Source organism: Rhineura floridana, chromosome 4 (assembly GCF_030035675.1).
Source record: "Rhineura floridana isolate rRhiFlo1 chromosome 4, rRhiFlo1.hap2, whole genome shotgun sequence".
Lineage (NCBI taxonomy): Eukaryota > Metazoa > Chordata > Lepidosauria > Squamata > Rhineuridae > Rhineura > Rhineura floridana.
In genome coordinates this window covers 168,041,134-168,065,404 of record NC_084483.1, presented here as the reverse complement: position 1 = coordinate 168,065,404, position 24,271 = coordinate 168,041,134, and the positions used below count along the sequence as shown (strand labels likewise).

Below are 24,271 nucleotides of genomic sequence, written 5' to 3'. Positions count from 1 at the left end.
GCTACTCGTACTTGTCCTTTGTCCTTCCCCAGTAGCTCGGTGAGTGTCTTCTGACCTGGGGGTCTCATCTTCCAGCACTATCTTGTGTTGCGTTTTGGATATTCTGTTCATAGGGTTTTCATGGTAAGAGGTATTCAGAGGTGGTTTATCATTGCCTTCCTCTGAGTTTGGATGCATCTTAATCTGGTATCTCAATTTTTGTCATTCCACTTTGGGTGCCCCTGCTAGGAGTCTAGCCTCTTGGTCTAGACTCCTGACGGCATTGCTCTCAGCTTCTTCAACACTCTCAAACCCCTTCACCACATTAAGGTGTGCATCCTAAAGGGGGATCAATAGCCGGCTGGAAGATTCTGGACAGACACAATATAGTACTCCTTCACACACAGTGCATAGTTATGGAATTGGCTCCTATAAGGTGAAGTGATGTCCACCAACCTGGATGGCTTTAAAATAGACTTAGAGAAATTCATGAAGGATCAACAGCCTCATCCTTCATGAATTTCTCTAATTCTATTTTAAAGCCATCCAAGTTGGTGGACATCGTTACACCTTATAGGAGCCAATTCCATAACTATGCACTGTGTGTGGAGGAGTACTATATTGTGTCTGTCCAGAATCTTCCAGCCTTCAGCTTTATTGGATGACACTGGGTTCTAATATTTTGAGAGAGAGAGAAACTTCTCTCTATCTACTTTCTCCACATCCTGCATAATCTTATAAATATCTCATGTCCCCATACAACTTTTTTTGGCTTTTTTAAGCTAAAAAGGCCCCAAATGTTATAACCTTTCCACATAGGAGTTGCTCCAGCCCCCTGATCATCTTGGTTGCTCTTTTCTGAAAGCATAAGGTTGTAGTCAATTAATCAATGTAAAAAGAAGCTTTTTTTAAATCAAAACTGATGCCCCTGATTGTTTGGGCAGCAGATTTATTTTTCAAAAAGTTAACTCATGCAAGAACTTAGGAAAACCATGGTAGCAAGCACCGTCTTAGAAGATGAATTCCCATTTCTCTCATAAAAGAGAAGAGACATTTGGTTTTACCATGAAATGATCTTCTACATGCCTGTAAAGATGATCTCAGGTGGGACTTGAGCTCCACCTTGTGGTTGAAGGCAGAAAATGCATTGTTCGATTTTGCAGAGTCTTCTAGTCTCCCCTTACACACAGGGATCAGTTCTTTTTGCCTTCACCAAGTGTGGTTTGGTTTGCGTTCTCTGCATACTTTCTGCTGGATCAGGCCTGTATCATAAGAGTTATTTCAGTGTGATTTATCTTACCATTCATCTCAACTAATTCCTGGTGCTTATCTTCTTCATTCATCAATATGTTTTTTCTCAAAACAGAACAAAACACAAAACCTTTGTCTGTTTATTTCTTAGCCTTTTCTTCCTGCTGTGTATCCACTACTGCCTTTTCGTTTCCTTTCCCTGTGGAGAATAAGACCCCACTATTAGATTCGGGGGGGTTGCCTCCAAAATTCCCACTCCAGCTGCAGCCTTTGTCGTCAGTATCCCTGCCCCAGCATTCCCCGCCTCCCTGTTCAGCTGGCCTTGTTGTTCTTCCTTGTCCTTCCTCCGTTTGTACTGTTCAGTATTACTTGTACGCTGTCCCCCCTGCCAGCCCATCAGCAAGCTTCTTTTCTGCCTTCAGCCACAAGGTGGAGGTCAAGTCCCACCTGAGGTCATCTTACATGCATGGAAGAATTCCTCTTCTAAGATGCTGCCTTCTGTGAAAGGGTGTGCATAATCTACAGAAATGCTATAAGAGTTATGGTAGTTTTTTATTTGCAAATTTATGCAGATTTTTATTGATTGACAAATTTATACAACTGTTTGATTAAGATTTCTTTAATCTGGTGAAAGCTCTAGTAATGTGTTTAGCATTGGGATTTAAATAGTGTGACAGAATATTAACCTGAAAAAGCAAACAGCATATGATTAAACAAACAGGTCTTTAGTACTGGAGCAAAGCAAGAATAGTAAGATCATTTTTAACAACTGAAATATGAAATCTTCTCAGGTATTCAGTATTGTGCAAACAAAAATATGAAATCCTGTCTAGCATTTGAAACAATGAATTAACTGGGTGTTGTTTTTTTATGTAGCCATGTTTTATCATTCCTTTCCAAAAAGGAAATGAATGCTAAATTAATCATGCTTCTGCTAAAAATTATTTTGTTATAGTGTGCTTGTCACTTGTATGAAACTTAACAGATAAGGTTAGTGTGTTTTGTGTTGGAAACGTTAACTGTTCTCAAAAACCAAAGGTTCACCTGCTTTTATAAAGACCGCTGAGTTTTAAAAGAAGCCATTTCCATATGAGTAGCTACTTCCCATTTGCTATGGTAGTTGATGAGCTGCATTTGAGTAAAATATTTTGATTATGTAGTAATTCCAGCTAGGTGAAGCACTCAGTCATCTAGACGGGCTTTGCATCCAGAAAAGATTTACTGCTTGTTAATACCCAATAAAAGTACAGCAGATGATAAAATGGTTTCAGAAGTACAATGTGTATTAGTCATCAGTGACCTTTCTTTAATCTTCATAGGTTTGCGTTTGCAGCTGGAGATGATGTTCCACCAAATTAATCTCATTTAATCACTTTCTGACATAGATAACTTGAGCACTACCTGGGAAATATACCCCTGATCAGCTGTGACTGTGTACCGAATAATTTTGTGTTTGGTAGCTTGCCAATGGAATGTGGGTATGAGTAGTTTATGCTTCACTGGTGTGTAGCACTAGGATGGCATAATTAGGATCATAAGAGGTCAACTCAAGGATGTTAATATTCACATAACAAACTTTGAAATGGATAAGTCCAAAGGATACTGCTTTCTAAAAATGTAATGTTTATGTTTAGGCCTGAGTTATTTTGCTGTGTTTATATCTAAGTAAAGACCCTCCGTGGCGCAGAGTGGTAAGCAGCGGTAACGCAGCCGAAGCTCTGCTCACGGCCGGAGTTTGATTCCAACGGAAGGAGGAAGTCGAATCTCCGGTAAAAGGGGTCGAGGTCCACTCAGCCTTCCATCCATCCGTGGTCGGTAAAATGAGTACTCGGCATATGCTGGGGGGTAAAGAACAGCCAGGGAAGGAACTGGCAATCCCACCCCATATATACGGTCTGCCTAGTAAACATCGCAAGACGTCACCCTAAGAGTCAGAAACGACTCGCACTATAAGTGTGGGGACACCTTTACCTTTACCTTTTTATACGTAAGTAGCACAGACACAAATTGGTAGAACAATGTACAATCCTAAGAAATTCAAGGGTAGAGGTGTTGTCACCAAGCTTCTAGACTTTACAACTGTAAAGATAGACTTTAATTGTATGGCCAGTGGTTGATAAAATCTCAGATGCACTATGCTGACTTTTCATCAATGTTTGCGAATAGTTTATTTCCTTCTGTCTGGATTAATACTGTTTCACTGTTAACAGCCCTAAAAGAATTTTCTGTTGCTGGTTCAAAAATGGGTTCTGCCAGGACATTGTGTTCCAGGCATAGTGTGTGAATGCTGTAGCAGAGAGAGGCTATGCCTGTCTTCCTATGAAACACTGGGCAATTGTCTAGTAGGGTGAATACCATTGCAAATTACTGTTCAGTAATTGTGAGGAGTGCTATGCTGTATATGGGTAGTGTGACAGAATAAATGATATGAAAAAGCTGGTGCTTCTGAGTACTTTGTCTGATCTTCCTAAGTCATGATTTCGGCTGGCATCTGTTTGACTAAAACAGCACCACAATGTTACATTTCATATTATAACTTGAAATTTATAAATTTTGTTACGAGCTTTGTTAGTGCTTTAATGTTGGCAGAGTGAAATCATCTTGGACCTTTCTGCAGCAAAATGCAATTTCTACAATCTATCTTTCAGTACCAACTTTTGCATAGCTAAAGTTAAACAGACCACAGTGTAATATTCTTAATTCATGTGTTGCTTCGGGAGCATAAAGTTACCCCACACTTCATATACATTTTGCTTCATACATTTAAGGGGAGGAACTGAAATATCCCTGAGGAATTTTGAAAGCACAACAGTGAAAAGATCTTGAAATTTTCTTTCAGTTTAGTCTGAATTCTTCAGCTGTGCAGTTTTTAAATGGAAGTTTGTAATATTGCTACACAGAAGTGGTCAGGCAAAACATTCAGTAATATTTCCTCCTGAAGTTCATATGCTTGGGGAAGGAAAATGTATTTTTTAAAATAATTAAAATGTTGGAAGTTGATGCCTTCTGTTCCTATTCTGACCCATTAAAATAACATTCTGTAGTAGACATTGGTCAAAAGCAGGAGTGCTGCAGTGCTTTAGAGGGATACTGACTATGGTGGTGGGGACATATGCAGACAAAAGTCACAGCCTGCAAAATCTATGAATGGTTCCTCTATAAGGTGTCGCAGAACTTCTGTTTTTTCTTGAGTATCAAAGAACAACGGATGTCAGTACAGAAGTGAATCAATTATCAAAATATGTCTTTATTTCCTGTAGCTTTCACTCATTCATACGAATGTGAAAGAAAGCTCATATTTGGGGATACAGTGCCATCTTTTATCATTTGTTTACTTTAAGGTGAACCAAGATATTACGTGTTTTGTCTTGTTGCTCCAACGTGAAAGCTAAAATACAAATGTTTGCTATTGATTCAGCATTTTGTCGGTATGGATGGAATCTATTAACCTACTTTAAATAGTAGTTTAAGCAGTTGCCTTCCATTGTTATGAAATTTTAAAGAGCATTATCTTTGGCTCGTCAATGTATTGATAATATTTGCTTGGATGGCGGGAAAAATTGTACATTTTCAGGTGAAAGAATGGACAGCCTAAAATAGTCTGTAGGCTGCAAAAACTATATTACTGACTTGTTTTGGACAAATTAGTTATGCAAATAAGAAGCTGCTTTCTTATATGCATAACTAATTTGTCCAAAACAAGTCAATACAATATATTATAATACAATTATTAAAAATACAATTTACAGTAGGGCCCCACTCATACGCCAGGCTAGGTTCCAGACCCCTGCCGGAAAGCGAAAACCGCCAAAAGCGGATCAGCTATAGCGCAGGCGTCTGGAACCTAACCCTCTGATTGCACCAGAGGAGTAGGAGATCAGATCTTCCCCTCCGGTGCAATCAGCTGGAGTGCGGGAGTCTGACTGCCCCTGAGGAGATCAGCTGTAGCATGCTACAGCTGATCTTCTCCAGCACGATCAGCTCAAGCAGGGGAATCTGATCGCGCCAGAATAGATCAGCTGTAGCACGCTACAGCTGATCTTCCCCTCCTCCGGCACGATCAACTGGAGTGCGGGAGTCTGACCACCGCCGAGGAGATCAGCTGTAGCACGCTACAGCTGATCTTCCCCTTCTGCGGCACGAACAGCTGGAGTGCGGGGAGCTCCAGACCCCCCCCTCCAGCTGATCACCCCGCTGGCGTCGTATTAGCGGAATGCCAAAAAGTGGGGCACCGAGAAGCAGGGCCCTACTGTAAACAAATCAAGTCAATATATCAAGTCATACTATTGGTCCATCTCATTCAGAATTGTATACGGTGACTTGCAGCTGTTTTCTAGGGGGAGATGCTGGGGGTTGAACTGGGGACCTTCTGCATGCAAAGCCTATGCTTTCCCTGAGTTACTACTCTTCCCCAAAGTCATTTCTGTACATAATTCATGGCTGTGACACTGCCCCCTGAATATGAGGCATCCTTTGTTTTATACAGTGGGATTGAATGTTCTGTTTTCAATATTAGACAGGCATAATCTCTCTTATCTTTTTGGTGCCTACTGAATAGCTTCCTCTTTCTTGTCGACTTTTAAGTAGAGACATATCCCAGTCTGCATCTGTGTTGGAATTGCTTTTTAAGATGTTTTTAAAGCTGTTTTTTAAAAAGATTTTGAATATGCTTTTAAAGAAGTTTTGTTTTAATAAGTTTTAAAGTATTTTGTTTTTAAGATTTTTTTGAGTGCTTTTAGTTTTTGTTTGCGGCCCTGGGCTCCTTCTGGGAGGAAGAGTAGGATACATAAGAACATAAGAACATAAGAAGAGCCTGTTGGATCAGGCCAGTGGCCCATCTAGTCCAGCATCCTGTTCTCACAGTGGCCAACCAGGTGCCTGGGGGAAGCCTGCAAGCAGGACCCGAGTGCAAGAACACTGTCCCCTCCTGAGGCTTCCAGCAACTGGTTTTCAGAAGCATGCTGCCTCTGACTAGGGTGGCAGAGCACAGCCATCATGGCTAGTAGCCATTGATAGCCCTGTCCTCCATGAATTTGTCTAATCTTCTTTTAAAGCCATCCAAGCTGGTGGCCATTACTGCATCTTGTGGGAGCAAATTCCATAGTTTAACTATGCGCTGAGTAAAGAAGTACTTCCTTTTGTCTGTCCTGAATCTTCCAACATTCAGCTTCTTTGAATGTCCACGAGTTCTAGTATTATGAGAGAGGGAGAAGAACTTTTCTCTATCCACTTTCTCAATGCCATGCATAATTTTATACACTTCTATCATGTCTCCTCTGACCCGCCTTTTCTCTAAACTAAAAAGCCCCAAATGCTGCAACCTTTCCTCGTAAGGGAGTCGCTCCATCCCCTTGATCATTCTGGTTGCCCTCTTCTGAACCTTTTCCAACTCTATAATATCCTTTTTGAGATGAGGCGACCAGAACTGTACACAGTATTCCAAATGCGGCCGCACCATAGATTTATACAACGGCATGATGATATCGGCTGTTTTATTTTCAATACCTTTCCTAATTATCGCTAGCATGGAATTTGCCTTTTTCACAGCTGCCGCACACTGGGTCGACATTTTCATCGTGCTGTCCACTACAACCCCGAGGTCTCTCTCCTGGTCGGTCACCGCCAGTTCAGACCCCATGAGCGTATATGTGAAATTAAGATTTTTTGCTCCAATATGCATAATTTTACACTTGTTTATATTGAATTGCATTTGCCATTTTTCCGCCCATTCACTCAGTTTGGAGAGATCTTTTTGGAGCTCTTCGCAATCCCTTTTTGTTTTAACAACCCTGAACAATTTAGTGTCATCAGCAAACTTGGCCACTTCACTGCTCACTCCTAATTCTAGGTCATTAATGAACAAGTTGAAAAGTACAGGTCCCAATACCGATCCTTGAGGGACTCCACTTTCTACAGCCCTCCATTGGGAGAACTGTCCATTTATTCCTACTCTCTGCTTTCTGCTTCTTAACCAATTCCTTATCCACAAGAGGACCTCTCCTCTTATTCCATGACTGCTAAGCTTCCTCAGAAGCCTTTGGTGAGGTACCTTGTCAAACGCTTTTTGAAAGTCTAAGTACACTATGTCCACTGGATCACCTCTATCTATATGCTTGTTGACACTCTCAAAGAATTCTAATAGGTTACTGAGACAGGACTTTCCCTTGCAGAAGCCATGCTGGCTCTGCTTCAGCAAGGCTTGTTCTTCTATGTGCTTAGTTAATCTAGCTTTAATTATACTTTCTACCAGTTTTCCAGGGACAGAAGTTAAGCTAACTGGCCTGTAATTTCCAGGATCCCCTCTGGATCCCTTTTTGAAGATTGGCGTTACATTTGCCACTTTCCAGTCCTCAGGCACGGAGGAGGACCCAAGGGACAAGTTACATATTTTAGTTAGCAGATCAGCAATTTCACCTTTGAGTTCTTTGAGAACTCTCGGGTGGATGCCATCCGGGCCCGGTGATTTGTCAGTTTTTATATTGTCCATTAAGCTTAGAACTTCCTCTCTCGTTACCACTATTTGTCTCAGTTCCTCAGAATCCCTTCCTGCAAATGTTAGTTCAGGTTCAGGGATCTGCCCTATATCTTCCACTGTGAAGACAGATGCAAAGAATTCATTTAGCTTCTCTGCAATCTCCTTATCATTCTTTAGTACACCTTTGACTCCCTTATCATCCAAGGGTCCAATCGTCTCCCTAGATGGTCTCCTGCTTTGAATGTATTTATAGAATTTTTTGTTGTTGGTTTTTATGTTCTTAGCAATGTGCTCCTCAAATTCTTTTTTAGCATCCCTTATTGTCTTCTTGCATTTCTTTTCCCAGAGTTTGTGTTCTTTTTTATTTTCTTCATTCGGACAAGACTTGCATTTTTTGAAGGAAGACTTTTTGCCTCTAAGAGCTTCCTTGACTTTGCTCGTTAACCATGCTGGCATCTTCTTGGCCCTGGCGGTACCTTTTCTGATCTGCGGTATGCACTCCAGTTGAGCTTCTAATATAGTGTTTTTAAACAACTTCCAAGCATTTTCGAGTGATGTGACCCTCTGGACTTTGTTTTTCACATTTAATAAATAAATAACATTTCGACTGTAGAAGTTGTATGCCTTCAACCAACTTCAGATGGTACTCCCAACTATGGCTATTCTTGGAAAACAAATTGTGGCCGCAGTTATCTATGCCCAGATAACATCTAGCTTGGATTGCTACAATACACGTTAAGAGGGCCTCTGGAAACTTCAGTTAGTTCAGAATCCAGTGACAAATTTATACTGATAATAGGGAAAATATTTGTCACTATTTATTATGCTTTGACCTATAAAATACTGTATCACTTGGGACCAGGAATACTGAAGGACTGCCTTTCCCTGTATTTTATTTATACACCAAGTATGTAGATAACTCTTCATCATATCATGGGGATTCCAAGGCAGCTTCCAACATGTTACAAAATATACAAACAATCATGTAAAATACACATTCATAAACAATAATAAATTAAAAACCAAAAAATAAAATGTAGCAGCACAATAAAATATAAAGTTCATTATGTGGCAATTACTGATTTACCCAAAATGTTTGGGAAAGTAAAAATGTTTTCATTTGGCAACAGAAACCCATCAGAGTTTCCACCATCTGTGCTCAAAGGAAATGAAATTGCACAGTTGGGGAGCAACAACAGAGAATAATACTCTGTCTTGTGTCACTGCACTGCGAGCCAAGCATACCAGCAGAACAACAAGCCCCCCCCCCAGCTGACCACAGGGCATGGGATGGTTGGTTATATGAGAATGCACTTCAATAAGTAACTGGGTCCCATTTGATCTTCAGAGGAACTGCTCAGAGTACCTCTTACCTGAGAGATGAGGTAGGAAGCAACAAAAGACAGGGCCTTCTGGTTCATGGGGCCTCATTGATGGAACTCCGTGTCTAGTCATCTAGTACCCTTTTTCTTGGTTTTTAACAGGAGTTGAAGATGATACCCTTTGCACACTGAGCAGTCACCACTGACCATTGTTAAAACAGTTTTCATATTTTAAATATATAAATAAATAAATGTGCACATTTCCCCGCTAAGTGGGTGTTAACAGCACAGTGATTCCATTTTGTCACATTTTCTAGCAAATAATGAAGGACCGATGGATGAATGTTGGTCATGAAGAGGAAGAATTAAAGCCATACACTGAGCCTGAACCAGATTTTAATGACAGCAAAAGAATAGGTAAGGATTTTATACAGTTATCCCACTCTTCTAAAGATCTCCAATCTATATTCTTATTGTGTTCTCCCTCATTGTGTGCCACAGATTCATTATTAATTTTTATTGATAGTAGGGAGAATACTTGTCAATGTTTTATTAATTCTATATGGATTGGTTCCTATGTACCAGATTTTCTTATGTAGTGAATGTTGAACAATTCCCATGGAACCTCTCCCTGAATGATCTTAGCGTCATTTTACCTGTTCTTCCCCTGCCACATGACTATCACATGAATCTCACATGACTCATTAGTTCCAGTTCAGAGATCATGATTTCGAGAATCAGCAATGTCAAGCAAGCTCAGCCTCCTCCTCCTCTTCTCAGCAATTGTTTGCATTTGCCCTCCTAACCAGAACTGGAGGAAAACCACAGTTTAAATATAATTTCCAGTCGTGGTTTGGAGGGCAAGTGAATTCAGAGGTAATGGCAAGCTATGCTTTGTGCTAAAAAGAAAAGAAATTGAATCTGAGCTTGCTAGCCCATATCACATTTCGAATTGTCTGGATCATCCTTTGGAGGATTGGAATGTCATATGTGATCCAACCTATTGTCAGTCCCTTTACACTAATTCTCTTCTGTCTTATGTAGAACTTAATGCTCTACATGTTTTGGCTGGAAGCTATGTTGTGTTATAAATGTGAACTACTAGATAGTAGTGGAACAAGGTTGAAACTGGCCAGTCAAGTGGATTTTAATTTTTTAAAAAGATATGTGACCGGTGTACTAGATTCCCACTTTATCCTACTGACAATCTTTTTCTGAAAAATCCACCTAAGTAACCAAATCTGGTTGTGTATAGACCTTTAAGAGCATCTCTAAGTAAATATTTTGTAGATGAAAAATAAGCCAGATGTCTGATAACCTGTTTTAAATAAGTTTTGTCAAGAATAAAACTGAATTGTATTGTTCTTGATAGATATAATGGTCGCTATGGGTTTTGCAAGAGATGAAATTCACGACTCTGTAGTAAACCAAAAATATGATGAAGTCATGGCTACTTACCTGCTCCTAGGCAGAAAACCACCTGAGGTAATTAAATCATTGCTTGAATTCATCTGCTAGTTTTGGAGGAGTTTAACATTTTTAATCTGTAATGATTGAACATAACATAGAAACATGCTTATTGATAAGCATATGTACTTTTTTGAATGCTGGGTGTATGAGTTTATACCTATTGACAAGCATATGTACTCAGGAGGTTGGGTACATGAAATTATACCTCAACCTTTTTGGCTAGCATGGATTCAAAAGTCTAGGCTTAGTCTAGGTCTATACATGCAGGAGAATGTAGTGGTGAACTCCTAAGGTTCTAGGGTGGACTCTAGTACTTCAGATATGGGTGGGGGCATTGTTAAAAGTTCTCCTATGTTAGCCCAGTGCCAGCACATGGCATACTAGAGAAAGTGCTAGGGCCCAGGCAAGGTTCTCTACCAGTTCTGCAGTGGCTGGCTGCTTGCCTGCCTGTGGCAGTGGTTGCCAGGGACTGAGGTTGATATGAGGCATGGGCCATACAACCGAACTCATCAGCTTCACTGTTAGTTATGCGGGCCCCACCCCTGCTGTACACACATCAAGAACAGGGCTAACGTGTGTTCTGGATCTCCCTGTCTATTAACCTTCGATAGGCATCCTCATTGTGCTGTTTCAGATGCCTGCTAAAAACATAAGCCCAGGCATGTAAACAAGTTGTGTATGCCCATTTATTTATATGTATGTATTTATAAGATTTCTTACCCTTTTCCACAAGGTCACAGGACAGGTTGCAACAATGCAATATACAGTTTAAAAAAACCTGAGTAAAACAATGATAGAAATAAGTAAAACAGTAAAGCCATTCCAACCAAAAACAGTTCATGGTTTTATGTAAGCTGCTTAGGAATTATTTGATTCAGCATATCATAAATTCTTCTAAATAATAAAAATAAAATAAAACATTTAAGATGGTGGTGCCAGCAAGTTTTGTCACGTCTCACAGCTCTGATCAGTGCTGCCTCCCACCCTCAGTTTCTGCCAGCCACAGTTAAGCAAGCGATTGGGTCCATTAAGTACTTAGTGGAGGCCCACGGAGGGCGGCCTGCCCATGGTCCTTCCAAAACCTGGAGCCAGGCCTATTCCCTGTAAAAAGCTCCCTGGTAGAAGAAAACTGGCAGAGAGAGATGCTAGCCTGCCCCTGCACATTCTGTAGGTTTTCCACTTGCAGGGAGTTCTTTAAAAAAGAAAAAAATTAATTAATGATATCCCTCACCTGCCACCTGAAGTGAAAACCCCCCCAACAGGAATAGTCCCACGGTGACTACAAAGCCCAGTCTGCAGCCAAGATTACAGCTAATGTGGTAGCAAATGTTATCTTGATTTTGTGACATTAGAAACAACTCTTTAAATGAGTTGTCTCATAAACAAGGATTTAAATGACCGTAAGGAATGTTTTGAGGAAAAAATGTATTTGCTTTCTAAAAATTGTCACTTATCCTTGTAGTTTGAGGGGAGTGAGTCCCTGTGCAGTAGTAACCTGAGTCAAAGATCTCGACCCAGCAGTGACCTCAACAACAGTTCTATGCAATCTCCTGCTCACCTGAAGGTCCAGCGAAGTATATCAGCCAATCAGAAACAACGTCGGTTCAGTGAACATGGTGGGGATGGCATTCAACCAAGTAAAGTAGCAAAATACAATTTTAAGCTGTGTGCCATATATTCTGGGTTTAGCAGTGCCACCTCTCAGTGCATAAGTTGTGTGCTGCCTCATAATCACATCATGATGCTTTTATCATGTGATCCTTCCGTGTTAAATATAGTTTGGGTTAGTTGACAGATGTGTTAATTATCATTTGCATTTATTCTAGTGTCTGTAGCTATTTTAACTATCTGCATAATGTAAACTGCTGTTTGTCATCACTGCTTTGAATCTAAAACTTGAGCTAGGATACCTGCAGTGCAGTAATTTTTTCAAGGAAGTTTAATTAGAAGATACATATGGGTTTATTTCCATAGAGAGAACAACCATGTGCCTGAGGAAAATTGCAAACCATTGGCCATAGCCCAGGAGACTGGATCCCTGTGTGAATCTTGAGGGTTTCCTGCTGTTTATGGAAAATAAATCTTTCCCCAATCCTTTGTGTTTGTTGAGTGTTGCCTTTCTGTAATGGAGAGGACAACTTGTTTCTGATATTCTACATTGTGACTGTTGCAGCACAGAGAACTGAGTAATGATGTAGAAAGTCAGAGACTACACTCAGGTAGACCAGGAACAACTGGAAAGCCCTTCTCTCTTCACTTACCCTCCATAGCAAATCAAATAATAATAAATAAATAGCTGATAGATGCTTCAAGGAGTTTCTTAATGAAGTGCATCATAGCACCAGTCATCTATGTGATGGAGGAAAAAATGTTTGAATGGAATCGAGGCATCTTCTGCTTTTCCTTTATCTAGCAGCTAACATTGTAGCCAGCAATTTTGTGGTCAGGGCCAAAGAGTACACTGTGGGCGGGAGAGGTGAGAATGTTGCAGACCAGATGGAACCTAAATGTAGGTTGCCTAATATGTTTAAATGGATTTAATAGTATTAAACATTAAACAAAAGTTTTGTACAGTTATGTATCAATACCTATCAGTTATCCCAGTACCTTGGTGCTCATTGGCCAGGATACTGGAAGGCTGAAACAAGTTTGCTCTTTACTTAGCAACTGTACATTTTTCATTGTATCTCCACAAGAAAAAAAAGGGTACAAAATTAGTTTAATTTTTTTAAATGACTTGAAAAGGAAATACAGCATGGTAATATTATGTTTGTATATTCTGATTTGTTTTGATAGGCTGCTTTTCTTTTTTTTTTGCTTTTTGTGAATTTTGTTGTATACCGCCCTGATGAGGGGTGGTCTATAAATATTTTATTATCAGCTTCCACTAACATAATCTGGAAATATGTAATGTGAAGCATGTGAAAAGAGGAAAAACTGAGTTTCTTAAAGTTAATAAATGCTTTTAAAAACAGCCAATTAGTTATTTTCTATTTATGAATCTTGCACAGTTATTTGAAGAGGTTCTATGTATGTTTGTGATAACTAATGTGTACCATGGAGTTGCTATTGTTTGTGATAATTCTAGATTGCATTTTTGGCTCTTTCATTGGGAAAATGATTGGTTATAATAGAGAAATTCTTATATTATGGATCCACAGATGGGGTGGCAGCAAACTAAATCATTGAAGGCTTCTGAACAGAAGCCAGTTGAGTATCCCTAAAGTATACCCCTGTATTGCTTTCCTTTACATATATTAACAAATATATGTAAATATATGTACCAAATTAATAGGGAACAAGTAGTAAATATGAAGCCAATGATGTGTAAAATTATGCATTCAAGGCACTGATGACTCATTTGTTTTCAGGTAAATTCTCTGCACAATATCTGTTTTGTAAAGTAGCATTAGCATCTTATTTGTATTAGTTCCTTGGATGTTATTTTTAGTACAAGTAGAAATAATTTTCAGGCTGATTGAAGGTGATGCAGAGAGCATCCTCTTACCGACATTACCTTTGCTTAACAGTTGGACCATCGATTCCTCCCGCTGTCTCGTATTCAAAAAGAGCTCAGGCAAACAGTGTGGAGAGTGAACACAAAGAGGAATGGGATAAAGATGTGTCACGTAAACTGAGCAGCACTACAGTTGGGTCCAAAGGTGAGATGGCAGCAAGTCCACTCGTGGGCCCTGAAAGGAAAAAATCCACTACTATTCCAAGTGTAAGTAAGATCTTTGTTCATTGGTGGAGTCAATGACAAGTGTTCATATTGTATTGGCTAGTTACTGCTCTTGTGCAAATTGTTTCATGTTGGCATATGCAAATAAGCGTGGACTCAAAAACCCAGATGTCCTGTACCTACTGACATTTAAAAAACAGGTGTGGTGCAATAGCTGGGTGCAACAGTTGGCAACTGGGTTGCTGAAGGAAGGACTTTGTAGTAAAGCTTACATCCCGACACTTCTCAGTGAGAGCAACTGTCAGGTGGAGTGCCCTCTGGGGTACTCCTGCATTGTGCTCATTGCCTCTTGTTGCCCTGGTTGCTTCTCTCTTTGTCCTGATTGCTACTTCTGCCCTGCTTTTTTTTAAAGATACATAAAAACTGAAACAGCAGCTTACCTGTTCAAGATATGAATGTTTGATTATTGAAATCAATGTTCTCACCTTTGAAAAAAGATTATCCAAGGCACTTAGCAAATAATAGTAGTAGCTGTTTGCCCAAGGCTGTATGAATTTGCATTTCCCTTCAGGACACTTATTCATTTATAGCTGGTACTTTGGATTTGGCAGATCCTAATAATGGAAACTTGTTCTTTTCAAATAATAATGAAGTCTTTGATTCCGTAAGCGAGGATATAAGAGCTTTCTTTTCTTGCCAGTGCTTACATTGACTTATCTCAGTACCACTAATCATGTCTCTCTAGTGCATAAGCTGTCAAGGTGGGGAAAATAGGACACATGAGAATAGAGTCATTGGCCTAGTTCATACACTTGGCTTAGCAGCCTCTCTGTAGAAGAGGTGAGAAGATCAGAATGCTTTTATGCTACCACCACAGTTAACAGTGCAGTATGTTATGCAGTTGTATGCATCCATCATTCACACAATTTCCTTTGTCCTCCCCACCCTTTTTTAATGAGGGAAAGGAGAGAACTTCACCAGGAGGGCTTTAAATGGAATCCTAAGGGGTTGGGAGACTGTAAGCTTGGAAGTAACGACTGATGAAGGCTTGTGCACAGAAACAGGAACTGAGAGAACAGCTCTAATGGGGTTCAATAATAGTCTTCATGAGATACATATATACTGAAACAGTATATGTGATTTTAATGAGAAAAGGAGCCCAACATGAGTGGGAGTTTCTCAAAAAGGAAATTCTAAAGGCACAATTACAAATAATTCCAACAAGGAAAAAAGGGGGAAGACAACAGAAGAAGCCAATGTGGCTTCATGAAAAGCTGAGAGATGACCTGAAAACAAAAAAAAGGACACATGGAAGGATGGCCAGGCCACAAAGGAAGAGTACAGACATGTAGCACAGAATTACAGGGAAGGTGTCAGGAAGGCTAAAACTGAGAATGAGTTGAGGTTAGCAAGGGATGCTAAAAGCAACAAAAAAGCTTTCTTCAAGTACATACTAAGTAAAAGACATAGAAAAGAAATGGTGATTCAGCTACTCAATGAGGATGGCAGAATGATAACAGATGACAAAGAAAAGGCAGAAATGCGCTGTTCCTACTTTGGCCCAGTCTTCTCCCAAAAGAGGGTGGGTCTATGACGCTCCTGGCAAATGTGAAGTACAAGCTGAAGGGGCAGAATTGCAGTTTGAGTTTAATAGACATATGGTCAAGGAACACATAATCACTTTGAACGAGTTCAAATCACCAGGGCCCAGTGAACTGCGTCCTAGAGTAATGAAGGAACTGGCTGAAGAACTCTCAGAACCGCTGTCTATGATCATTGCGAAATCATGGAGGATGGGTGAAGTTCTGGACAACTGGAAGAAGGCTAACGTTGTCCATATCTTCAAAAAGGAGTAACCCGGGAACTACAGACCAGTCAGTCTGACATCAATCCCTGGGAAAATCCTGGAGCAGGTTACAAAGTGGTCAGTCTGTAAGCACCTTGAAAACAAAGAAGCTAGAAATTGACATGAATTTGGCAAGAACAAATCCTGCCAGACTAATCTTATCTCGTTCTTTGATCGGGTAAACTGCCTGGTAGACTGTGGGAATGCTATGGACATAATATATCTTAACTTCAGCAAAGCTTTTGACAAAGTGCCCCATGATATTCTGATTATCAAGCTAGCTAAATGTGGGCTGGATGGAACAGCTATCAGGTGGATCCACAGTTGGCTACAGAATTGTACTCAAGTTCCTTTTCAAACTGGGGGGAGGTAATGAGTGGGGTACTGCAGGACTCAGTCCTGGGCTGGGTGTTCTTCAACATATTTATTAATGACTTAGATGAGAAAGTTCAGGGAATTATCAAATTTGCAGATGACACAAAATTGGGAGGGACAGCTAATACCCTGGAGGACAGAAACAAAATTCAAAGTGATCATGATAGGTTGGAGCATTGGGCTGAAAACAACAGAATGAAATTTGGCAAGGATAAAAACAAAGTTCTACACCCCGGCAAAAGAAACCAAATGCTGAGTTATAAGATGGGAGATAATTGGCTGAGCAATCCTACATGCAAGAAGAATCTTGGAATTGTTGTTGATCACAAGCTGAATATGAGCCAACAGTTGGTGTGATGTGGGTGCAAGTAAGGCAGATGCTATTTAGGCTGCATTAACAGAACTATAGTTTCCAAATCGTGAGAAGTCATCGTTCCCCTCTATTCGGCACTGGTTAGGCCTCATTTTGAGTACTGGATCCAGTTCTGGTCTCTGCACTTCAAGAAGGATGCAGACAAACTGGAACAGGTCCAGAGGAGGGCAGCAAGGATGATCAAGGGACTGGAAACAAAATTCTATGAGGAGGGACTGAAAGAACTGGGTGTAGGGTGGGGGGAATACCAGCTCAGAAACCCCAAGGTGCTCTTCAGGATCCCATGAACTAAAAATGCACTTTGAGGATTTGGCCTTTTAAAAGGAGGAGACCTAGGTTGTTCATACATAATTGTTTTTCAGGTTTTTTTTCTTTGAGAGCTGTTGAAGGTGGGGAAAAGGTTATGCACCTGTACTATTTTTTCCTTTAACATGCTTTTACTAAATCTCCCAGCTGCTTTTTGAATTATTTATTTATTTTATTTATTTAGTTAGTTATTACATTTATACCCCGCCTTTCTTTTCATGATAGAAACCCAAGGCGGCTTACATATGCTTCCCAGGTGGTCTCCCATCCAGGCACTGACCAGACCTGACCCTGCTTAGCTTAATGGGGCAGTGGAAGAGCAATTCCAGGGTTCTCTGTGGGTGGGGGCAGTTGTTGAGTTTTCTTCTTCAGAGAAACTGGTTGTGTCTCCACTCTATTGATTGCTAAAACTGTGACACATCAAAATAGTTTTTTTTTCTGTCTAGGGTCAGTGTCCCTATAAGTGTTTTAATTTTTGATAGTGTCCGCGTGTACCTTTTAATCCATTTGTTAGAATAAATAAAAAAGCAACATTTAAATTAGAAAGTGCATAACTAAATAATGTGGGAAGACAAAACCCATGAAAGAATATATTCATATGATAATGCCCTATATATTTAGGCTTTCTTACTCTGTCGTGTATTTTTACTTGTAATTGCATGTCCCCATATTCTCTAGAATAATGTGTTTTCGGGGACTGGAATGACACGAAGAAACACCTATGTCTGTGAACGCTCTACAGATCGCTATTCTGCCATTCAGAATGGAAAAGACAACAGGTACTGTTATGGGATTTAAAGAAACATTTCATGTAGACATTTAACATTGTTTAGGAAGCCTGGGGAACAAAACTCACCCTAAGCAGGTCTTGCAGCTGGAGAGGGGAAAGGAAACCCACAAGGCTAAGGGGAACCAATCTGTTTACCAACCAGTAAAAGTCTTCTGCTGTTGTCTTCATCGGGAAAGCTAGATATATCTGAACTCACAGGCATCTGTCTCGTTCAGGCTGCTGTCAGCTTTGGAAGGGTGATAGCTGGACTGTAAACTCATTAGCTGGCAGCTAGCTGGGTTGTAAATCTTCCAAGGCTAAGCAGATAACAGGAACTGGACGAGGGAAGATCAGAGGAGCCTTTCTGAGCACACGTACCAAAGTCAGTGTCCAAAAGGGGGAAATGAGCCAAGGTGGAAATGGGTCCAGTGAGCCAAGAGTTCAGTCCGAGGGTCTGGATTCTGGAAGCTGGCTCTTGCGTGGAGGTCACAACCAATGTTGTAGTCAGCAGCCCGCTGCAGTCACGAGCTACCTTTTAAATCCCACTCCATAAGACAGGTTCAGGTAATCAGCCTCCTGGCTTCTAAGAGCTTGCTTGTCTTAAACGGCCACACAGACTGCATTGTTGCAATACTCGCTGGTGTCTTCACTCTGCAGGGGGGAGGGGAGCCTCCTGTTCATTCCCTGAATCCGACTGAGGGGCTTCAGCCATGTCCTGGACACTATCCAGCTGAGGGAGAGCTGGAGCTGCATCCTCAGGGATTCTGGTTGTTCCTTCTCCTGGGTCTGCTGCTGCTGCCCCCGAGTCCTCCTCCTCCTCTGAGGAGTCCTCCAAAGGGGCCAAGACAGTTGTTATGCCCTGGTCCCCACACTGGACTGGCCAAAATGATGTGATGTCACAAAATTCAACAGAATTGTAGCCTGTTCCTGTGTTTCAGGGAGTGTCAGCTGTGTCCTTTTCTTCTGCTGCTTCAGGCACAACTGTTTTTAGGTTTTTAGACTTTATTTATTTATTTATTATTTTATTTATACCCCGCCCTTCCCTCCAGCAGGAGCCCAGGGCAGCAAACAGAAACACTGAAAACACTTTAAAACATCATTAAAAGACCTTAAAATACATTAAAACAAAACAACTTTAAAAACATTTTAAAAAAACTTTAAAACATCTTTTAAAAAAGGGTTAAAGATATTAAAAGACTTGTTAATTTTGCATCTACCTAAAAATCACTACATTAGTATTATGAATGGGATGCTGGGAAGTAGTAAGAAGAAACATTTTCTTTTGCTTAAATACTGAAATTATAAAACTCCAATAGACTGAAATAGTTGATATCTGTGCTCTTTGTGAGTTGATTACATTTGCATTGTGGCTTGTTCCTCACTCTACTTTGACATTACTAGAGGATTCATTTAAAATGCTACCAGTAGCCTTTTAATCAGATACAATGGTAGAGCTAATTCATCAAGGCTAGCTGTGTAGATGATAAAAAAATTTTTACTATGATTGAACAAGCAAGTCAGTTGCTGTTGCTTTTCTATATATGCAAATCGATAATATTTGTTGGAATATTAATTCCTCTTTACTGGGGCATCTTCTTTCCTCTGGATTATTTTGGTGGTTAGTCAAAGGTCCTAAAATTGTATGTCCATAACCTGACTGGAGCCAATACAAAGCAATCTTGTAGCATTTTTCAGTAGGAGCTGATGATGATCATGTCTTGACTAAATCAGTTTTTGGGGGGGAAAGTGTCCAAGACAAGTCCAAAGGTTTTACATGAAAGTACTTTACCAGAACATCTTATCTCAAGATAGTCCTTTTGATGCTTTTGTTCTTATGATAAAAGTTTAACAGAAATGTCTGCAAGCAGTACCTCTTCTGCTGGCTCTGCTGTCGCTTCTGCAATATCAACACGACCCCGACACCAGAAGTCCATGTCTGCCTCTGGGCACCCTATAAAAGTTACACTGCCAACTATCAAAGATGGCACTGAAGCTTATCGACCAAGGTATTTTTCAGTATGAATCATTGATTTGGTACTTTGTGTGGTAAGATGTTATACAAATATGTATAGGTATTTAACTACAAGTGGCACAACATACAACACTGCTGTGTTCCACCAGTCTAAATTGTATAATGCTTGCGATGCTGAAGCCTTTATCACCAATTGGTTCAGCTCCTCTGATGTCATTGGAATATTCACGAACATTCTAACTGCCGGTGAACAAAATTTTCAGATTGTTTCCAGTGTAGCTCACTGGTAGCCAACAAGATGCCCTCCAGATAATGTGGACTGTTACTCTCATTATCCTTGACAATCAATCATGCTGATGTGACTTGATGTGACTTGTAGCCTACAGCATCTGGAAGTCAAGATGTTAGCTATCCCTGGTCTAGCTTCTGAGAGAGAAGGGCAAGTTGTCTGTTTGTCTGGGATCAACAATTCATACTTGTCCGAGATATAGTGGTAGCTTTCTGAGGTCAGACTGAAAAATGGCCCTGAGAAAGAGGCAAGTGAAGGAAAAGGAAGCCAGAGGCGGTGGACTAAGAAACAAGAACTTAAGGAAAGGGTAGGAAAGAAAGAGGTGTTTTGTTTTTATTTGCTTATGTTTTTTGCCTTTTATCCCATCCTTCCTCCAAGGTGCTCAGGACTCCCTCACTCCCAATTTCAGGGCAACAGCCATACATTGAGTTCTTCCCACATTTTATCCTCTCAACAGTCCTTTGAAGTTGGTCAGGCTGAGATCCCCCAATGAACTTAATGGCTGAATGGGAATTTGAACTTGAGTCTCCCAAGTCTTTGTATAAACTCTAACCACTAAATAAGACTTTGTAGGTAGGAACTGTTTTCCAGTCGTAGCCCAAAATCATAATTTTTGTGATACTAGGTTTTTTTTAATTGTTTTTAAAGCCATATTGTAAAATTGTTGTAACCCACCCTGGGAAGGGTAGGTAATAGATGATGATGATATCATCCAGCCATACATGTAACACTGACTACTTACGTTTTCATTTTCATTTTTTGTCTCTAAATGCACCACTTTATCATGACAGAAAGTTTACTCACAAATATCAAATAGCACTAAATTGTTTTCTCTTTTTTGCCCTTTGTTCTCCTTCCCTCTTGGGTTCTTTCCATTGAAATAAAAAATCCCATGTAATCTCTGCAACAGCAGCAGGACCATATTATGGATATTGTAGAACAAGAAAATAAATTCATTCTGTAGCTCTTACTTTTTGTACAACTATTTTGAATGTGAAAGATTCCATTCCTCTTCATTGTAGATTTAGGTAGACAGCATTATAAATAAAAATGTATAAATAAAAATGTATAAATGCTCATGTTAGCCCATGAGCATAGGATGGATTACATAAATTGAGTACTGCACATAACCTTGGACCTCAGCTTTAGTCAAGAAAGTAAGTTTTGAGAACTGCTACTCCTGTTGGAGGTTTCTCTTGACTTGGCTCTTTGTATCTCTCTTGTTTTCAAACACGCTTCTGGCTTCCCAGCAGTGCAACTCAAAGAGCACCTGCTGCTTCCCCATCTGCTCACAGTATTAGCACTACCACTCCAGACCGAACCCGTTTTCCTCGAGGGAGTTCAAGCCGAAGCACTTTCCATGGTGAGCAGCTACGGGAGAGGCGCAATGCCACTTACAATGGGCCACCAGCATCACCGTCACACGAAACAGGCACATTTGCTCAAACTAGAAGGGGGACATCAACTGGCATTATAAGCAAAATAACTTCCAAATTTGTCCGCAGGTTAGTACGATCCATTATTTTTGTTTCCAGGTAACCTGAAAGGTGAAATAATAAAGTTGTATTGTTAAAAACAAACCTTACAAGTGCCTGGATGGGTAACTGCTTGGGAGCCCCATTCAAGCTGGTATAATCAAATTATGGTATACAATAATGATGGCAGCTTTCTGTATTAATGCCATTGTTAAAGAATCAGAAATGTCTTGGATGAATTGTAATGTCTGGTGTGGAAATCCAATAAATATAAAACAGCTTGTTTTTTTGGTTAGTGTCTAAGAAAATGTTGGTAGGCATCCTGGCACTTAAAGGCTCATTCTAACACAGTTGATTTCCTACATGGATTTTCGTTTCTGTAGAAAAAAAGCTATGGGCACCGCCATCTGCAGTGGGCACTGCTTTTGTTATGTGTACACTAACATAAGAGCTTGATCATACCAAAGGCCCATATTGTCTCACAGCCTGCAAGCAAGACAACTTCAACAGTACTCTCTCCCCTGCAACTAGTATTCAGAAACATACCACCTTCCATACTGGAGGCAATGCACAGCCATCATGACTAGTAGCCATTGATAGCTTTATCCTCCACTGATTTGTCTAATCCCCTTTTAAAGCCATCCAAGATAGTGGCTATTCACTACATCTTGTGTTAGCAAACTCAAATGTGCTGCGTGAAGAAATACAGTAGGGCCCCACTTCTTGGCGCCCCGCTTTTTGGCATTCCGTTAATATGGCACCAGCGGGACGATCAGCTGGAGGGGGGTCTGGAGCTCCCCGCACTCCAGCTGATCATGCCGGAGGAGGGGAAGATCAGCTGTAGCGTGCTACAGCCAATCTTCTCTTCTGGCGCGATCAGACTCCCGCTCGAGCTGATTGAGCCCGAGGAGGGGAAGATCTGATCTTCTCCTGTGGTGCGATCAGCGGGTTAGGTTCCAGACCTCTGCGCTACAGCTGATCCACTTTTCGGTGGTTTTCGCTTACCGGCGGGGGTCTGGAACCTAACCTGCCGTATGAGTGGGGCCCTACTGTACTGTCTTTTGTCTATCCTGAATCTTCCAACATTGTGCTTCACTGGATGACCCCCAGGTTCCAGTACAACGAGAGGGAGAGAAAAACCTCTCTCTACTTTCTTCATACCATGCATAATTTTATACACTTTGATCATGTCATCCCCTCATTCAACTTTATTCTAAACTAGAAAGCTCCAAAGGTTGTAAACTTTTTCTCATAGCAGAGTTTTTCTAACCCCATGATAATTTTTATTGCCTTTGAGCTTTTTCCAGCTCCATCATATCCTTTATGACAGGTGTGGGGAACCTTTGGCCATCCAGATGTTGCTGAACTACCACTCCCATCAGCCCCAACAAGCATGGCCAAGGGATGTTGGGAGTTGTAGTTCAGCAACAACTGGAGAGCCAAAATTTCCCTACACCTTCTATCAAATCTATCAATCAAACTATGAGAATCTACTGCAATTCTGGACTTCCCAGAAATGTGGCAAATAAATGTGGCAAAACAGATATATGCTCTCTTTTTAATAACAGTTCGTTACACGGAAATGATATTAGGAATTTTCTGTTGCATGGAGCAGCCCCAAGTATTTTTTAAAAGTCATTTTCCCATTCATCTTGACCCTCTTAATACCATTTGTATTGACAGTGTCCTTCTGCTGTTGGAAATAAAGATATGATTGATTTCAGAAACATAGCCTAACACAAAGCCTGTTGGGGTATGTCGGACCACACAATGTTAATTTAAAATGTAATTAACTATTATCTTCATGAAGTATAATTTTTGTTTTGAAACAGTAATTTCTGAACCCAGAGGCATGTATATTCCTTTGGAACTTTATATAGTAATGGTCAGGTCCATTAAAATCCATGAGATTTTTATTACTTTTTTATTTTTATTAAAATTAAAAAGGTAGCAGAGCAGCTTTTAAACTGACTGAGGGGGGAAACCCGACAGGAGCTGAGAAAGGTCCGGTTCGGAATAAACCTCCCCCCTGGGATAAAAACCAAAGAAATGATGAAATTTTAAAAGGGGTAGGCCTAGAAGTAGGCATTGTGAGAGCAGGGGCACAGGATATAAATTCAGAAGAGCAAAATTACCACAGGCCTAACCACAAGTGCCAAAGACCCTTGAAGAGAGACACTGCTTACAAGTGCCTGTACGCTAATGCTAGGAGCCTGCGAACCAAGATGGGAGAACTGGAGTGCTTGGTCTTAGAGAAGAGCATTGATATAGTGAGCATAACGGAGACCTGGTGGAATGGAGAAAACCAGTGGGATACGGTTATCCCTGGATATAAACTATATCGGAAGGACAGGGAAGGACGTATTGGTGGCGGAGTCTCTCTATACGTGAAAGAAGGCATTGAATCCAGCAAGTTCGAAACCCCAAAAGAGGCAGACTCCTCCACAGAATCGTTGTGGGTGGTGATACCGTGCCCCAGGAGGGACTTAATATTGGGAACGATCTATCGTCCCCCTGATCAAAATGCTCAGGGAGACCTTGAGATGAGATATGAAATTGAGGAAGCATCCAAACTAGGAAATGTGGTAGTAATGGGTGACTTCAACTACCCGGACATAGACTGGCTGCATATGTGTTCCAGTCATGACAAAGAAGCAAAGTTTCTAGATATTCTAAATGACTATTCC

General features: G+C 40.6%; 1 protein-coding gene across 10 annotated transcripts in view; it reads left to right on the top strand.

The window, feature by feature from the left end:
- Window positions 1-24,271, top strand: part of MARK1 (microtubule affinity regulating kinase 1) — a 104,426-nt gene that overhangs the window by 70,203 nt on the left and 9,952 nt on the right. For 5 of the 10 annotated variants that reach the window (XM_061625159.1, XM_061625157.1, XM_061625152.1 and 2 more), the window contains exons 10-16: window positions 9,345-9,444; window positions 10,400-10,512; window positions 11,960-12,134; window positions 14,028-14,221; window positions 17,758-17,858; window positions 19,693-19,854; window positions 21,360-21,614. In XM_061625159.1, the coding sequence (XP_061481143.1) occupies window positions 9,345-9,444; window positions 10,400-10,512; window positions 11,960-12,134; window positions 14,028-14,221; window positions 17,758-17,858; window positions 19,693-19,854; window positions 21,360-21,614 (1,100 nt within the window). The remainder of the gene's footprint in view (window positions 1-9,344; window positions 9,445-10,399; window positions 10,513-11,959; window positions 12,135-14,027; window positions 14,222-17,757; window positions 17,859-19,692; window positions 19,855-21,359; window positions 21,615-24,271) is intronic. The other 5 variants (XM_061625160.1, XM_061625155.1, XM_061625153.1 and 2 more) reach the window with 4 other exon arrangements.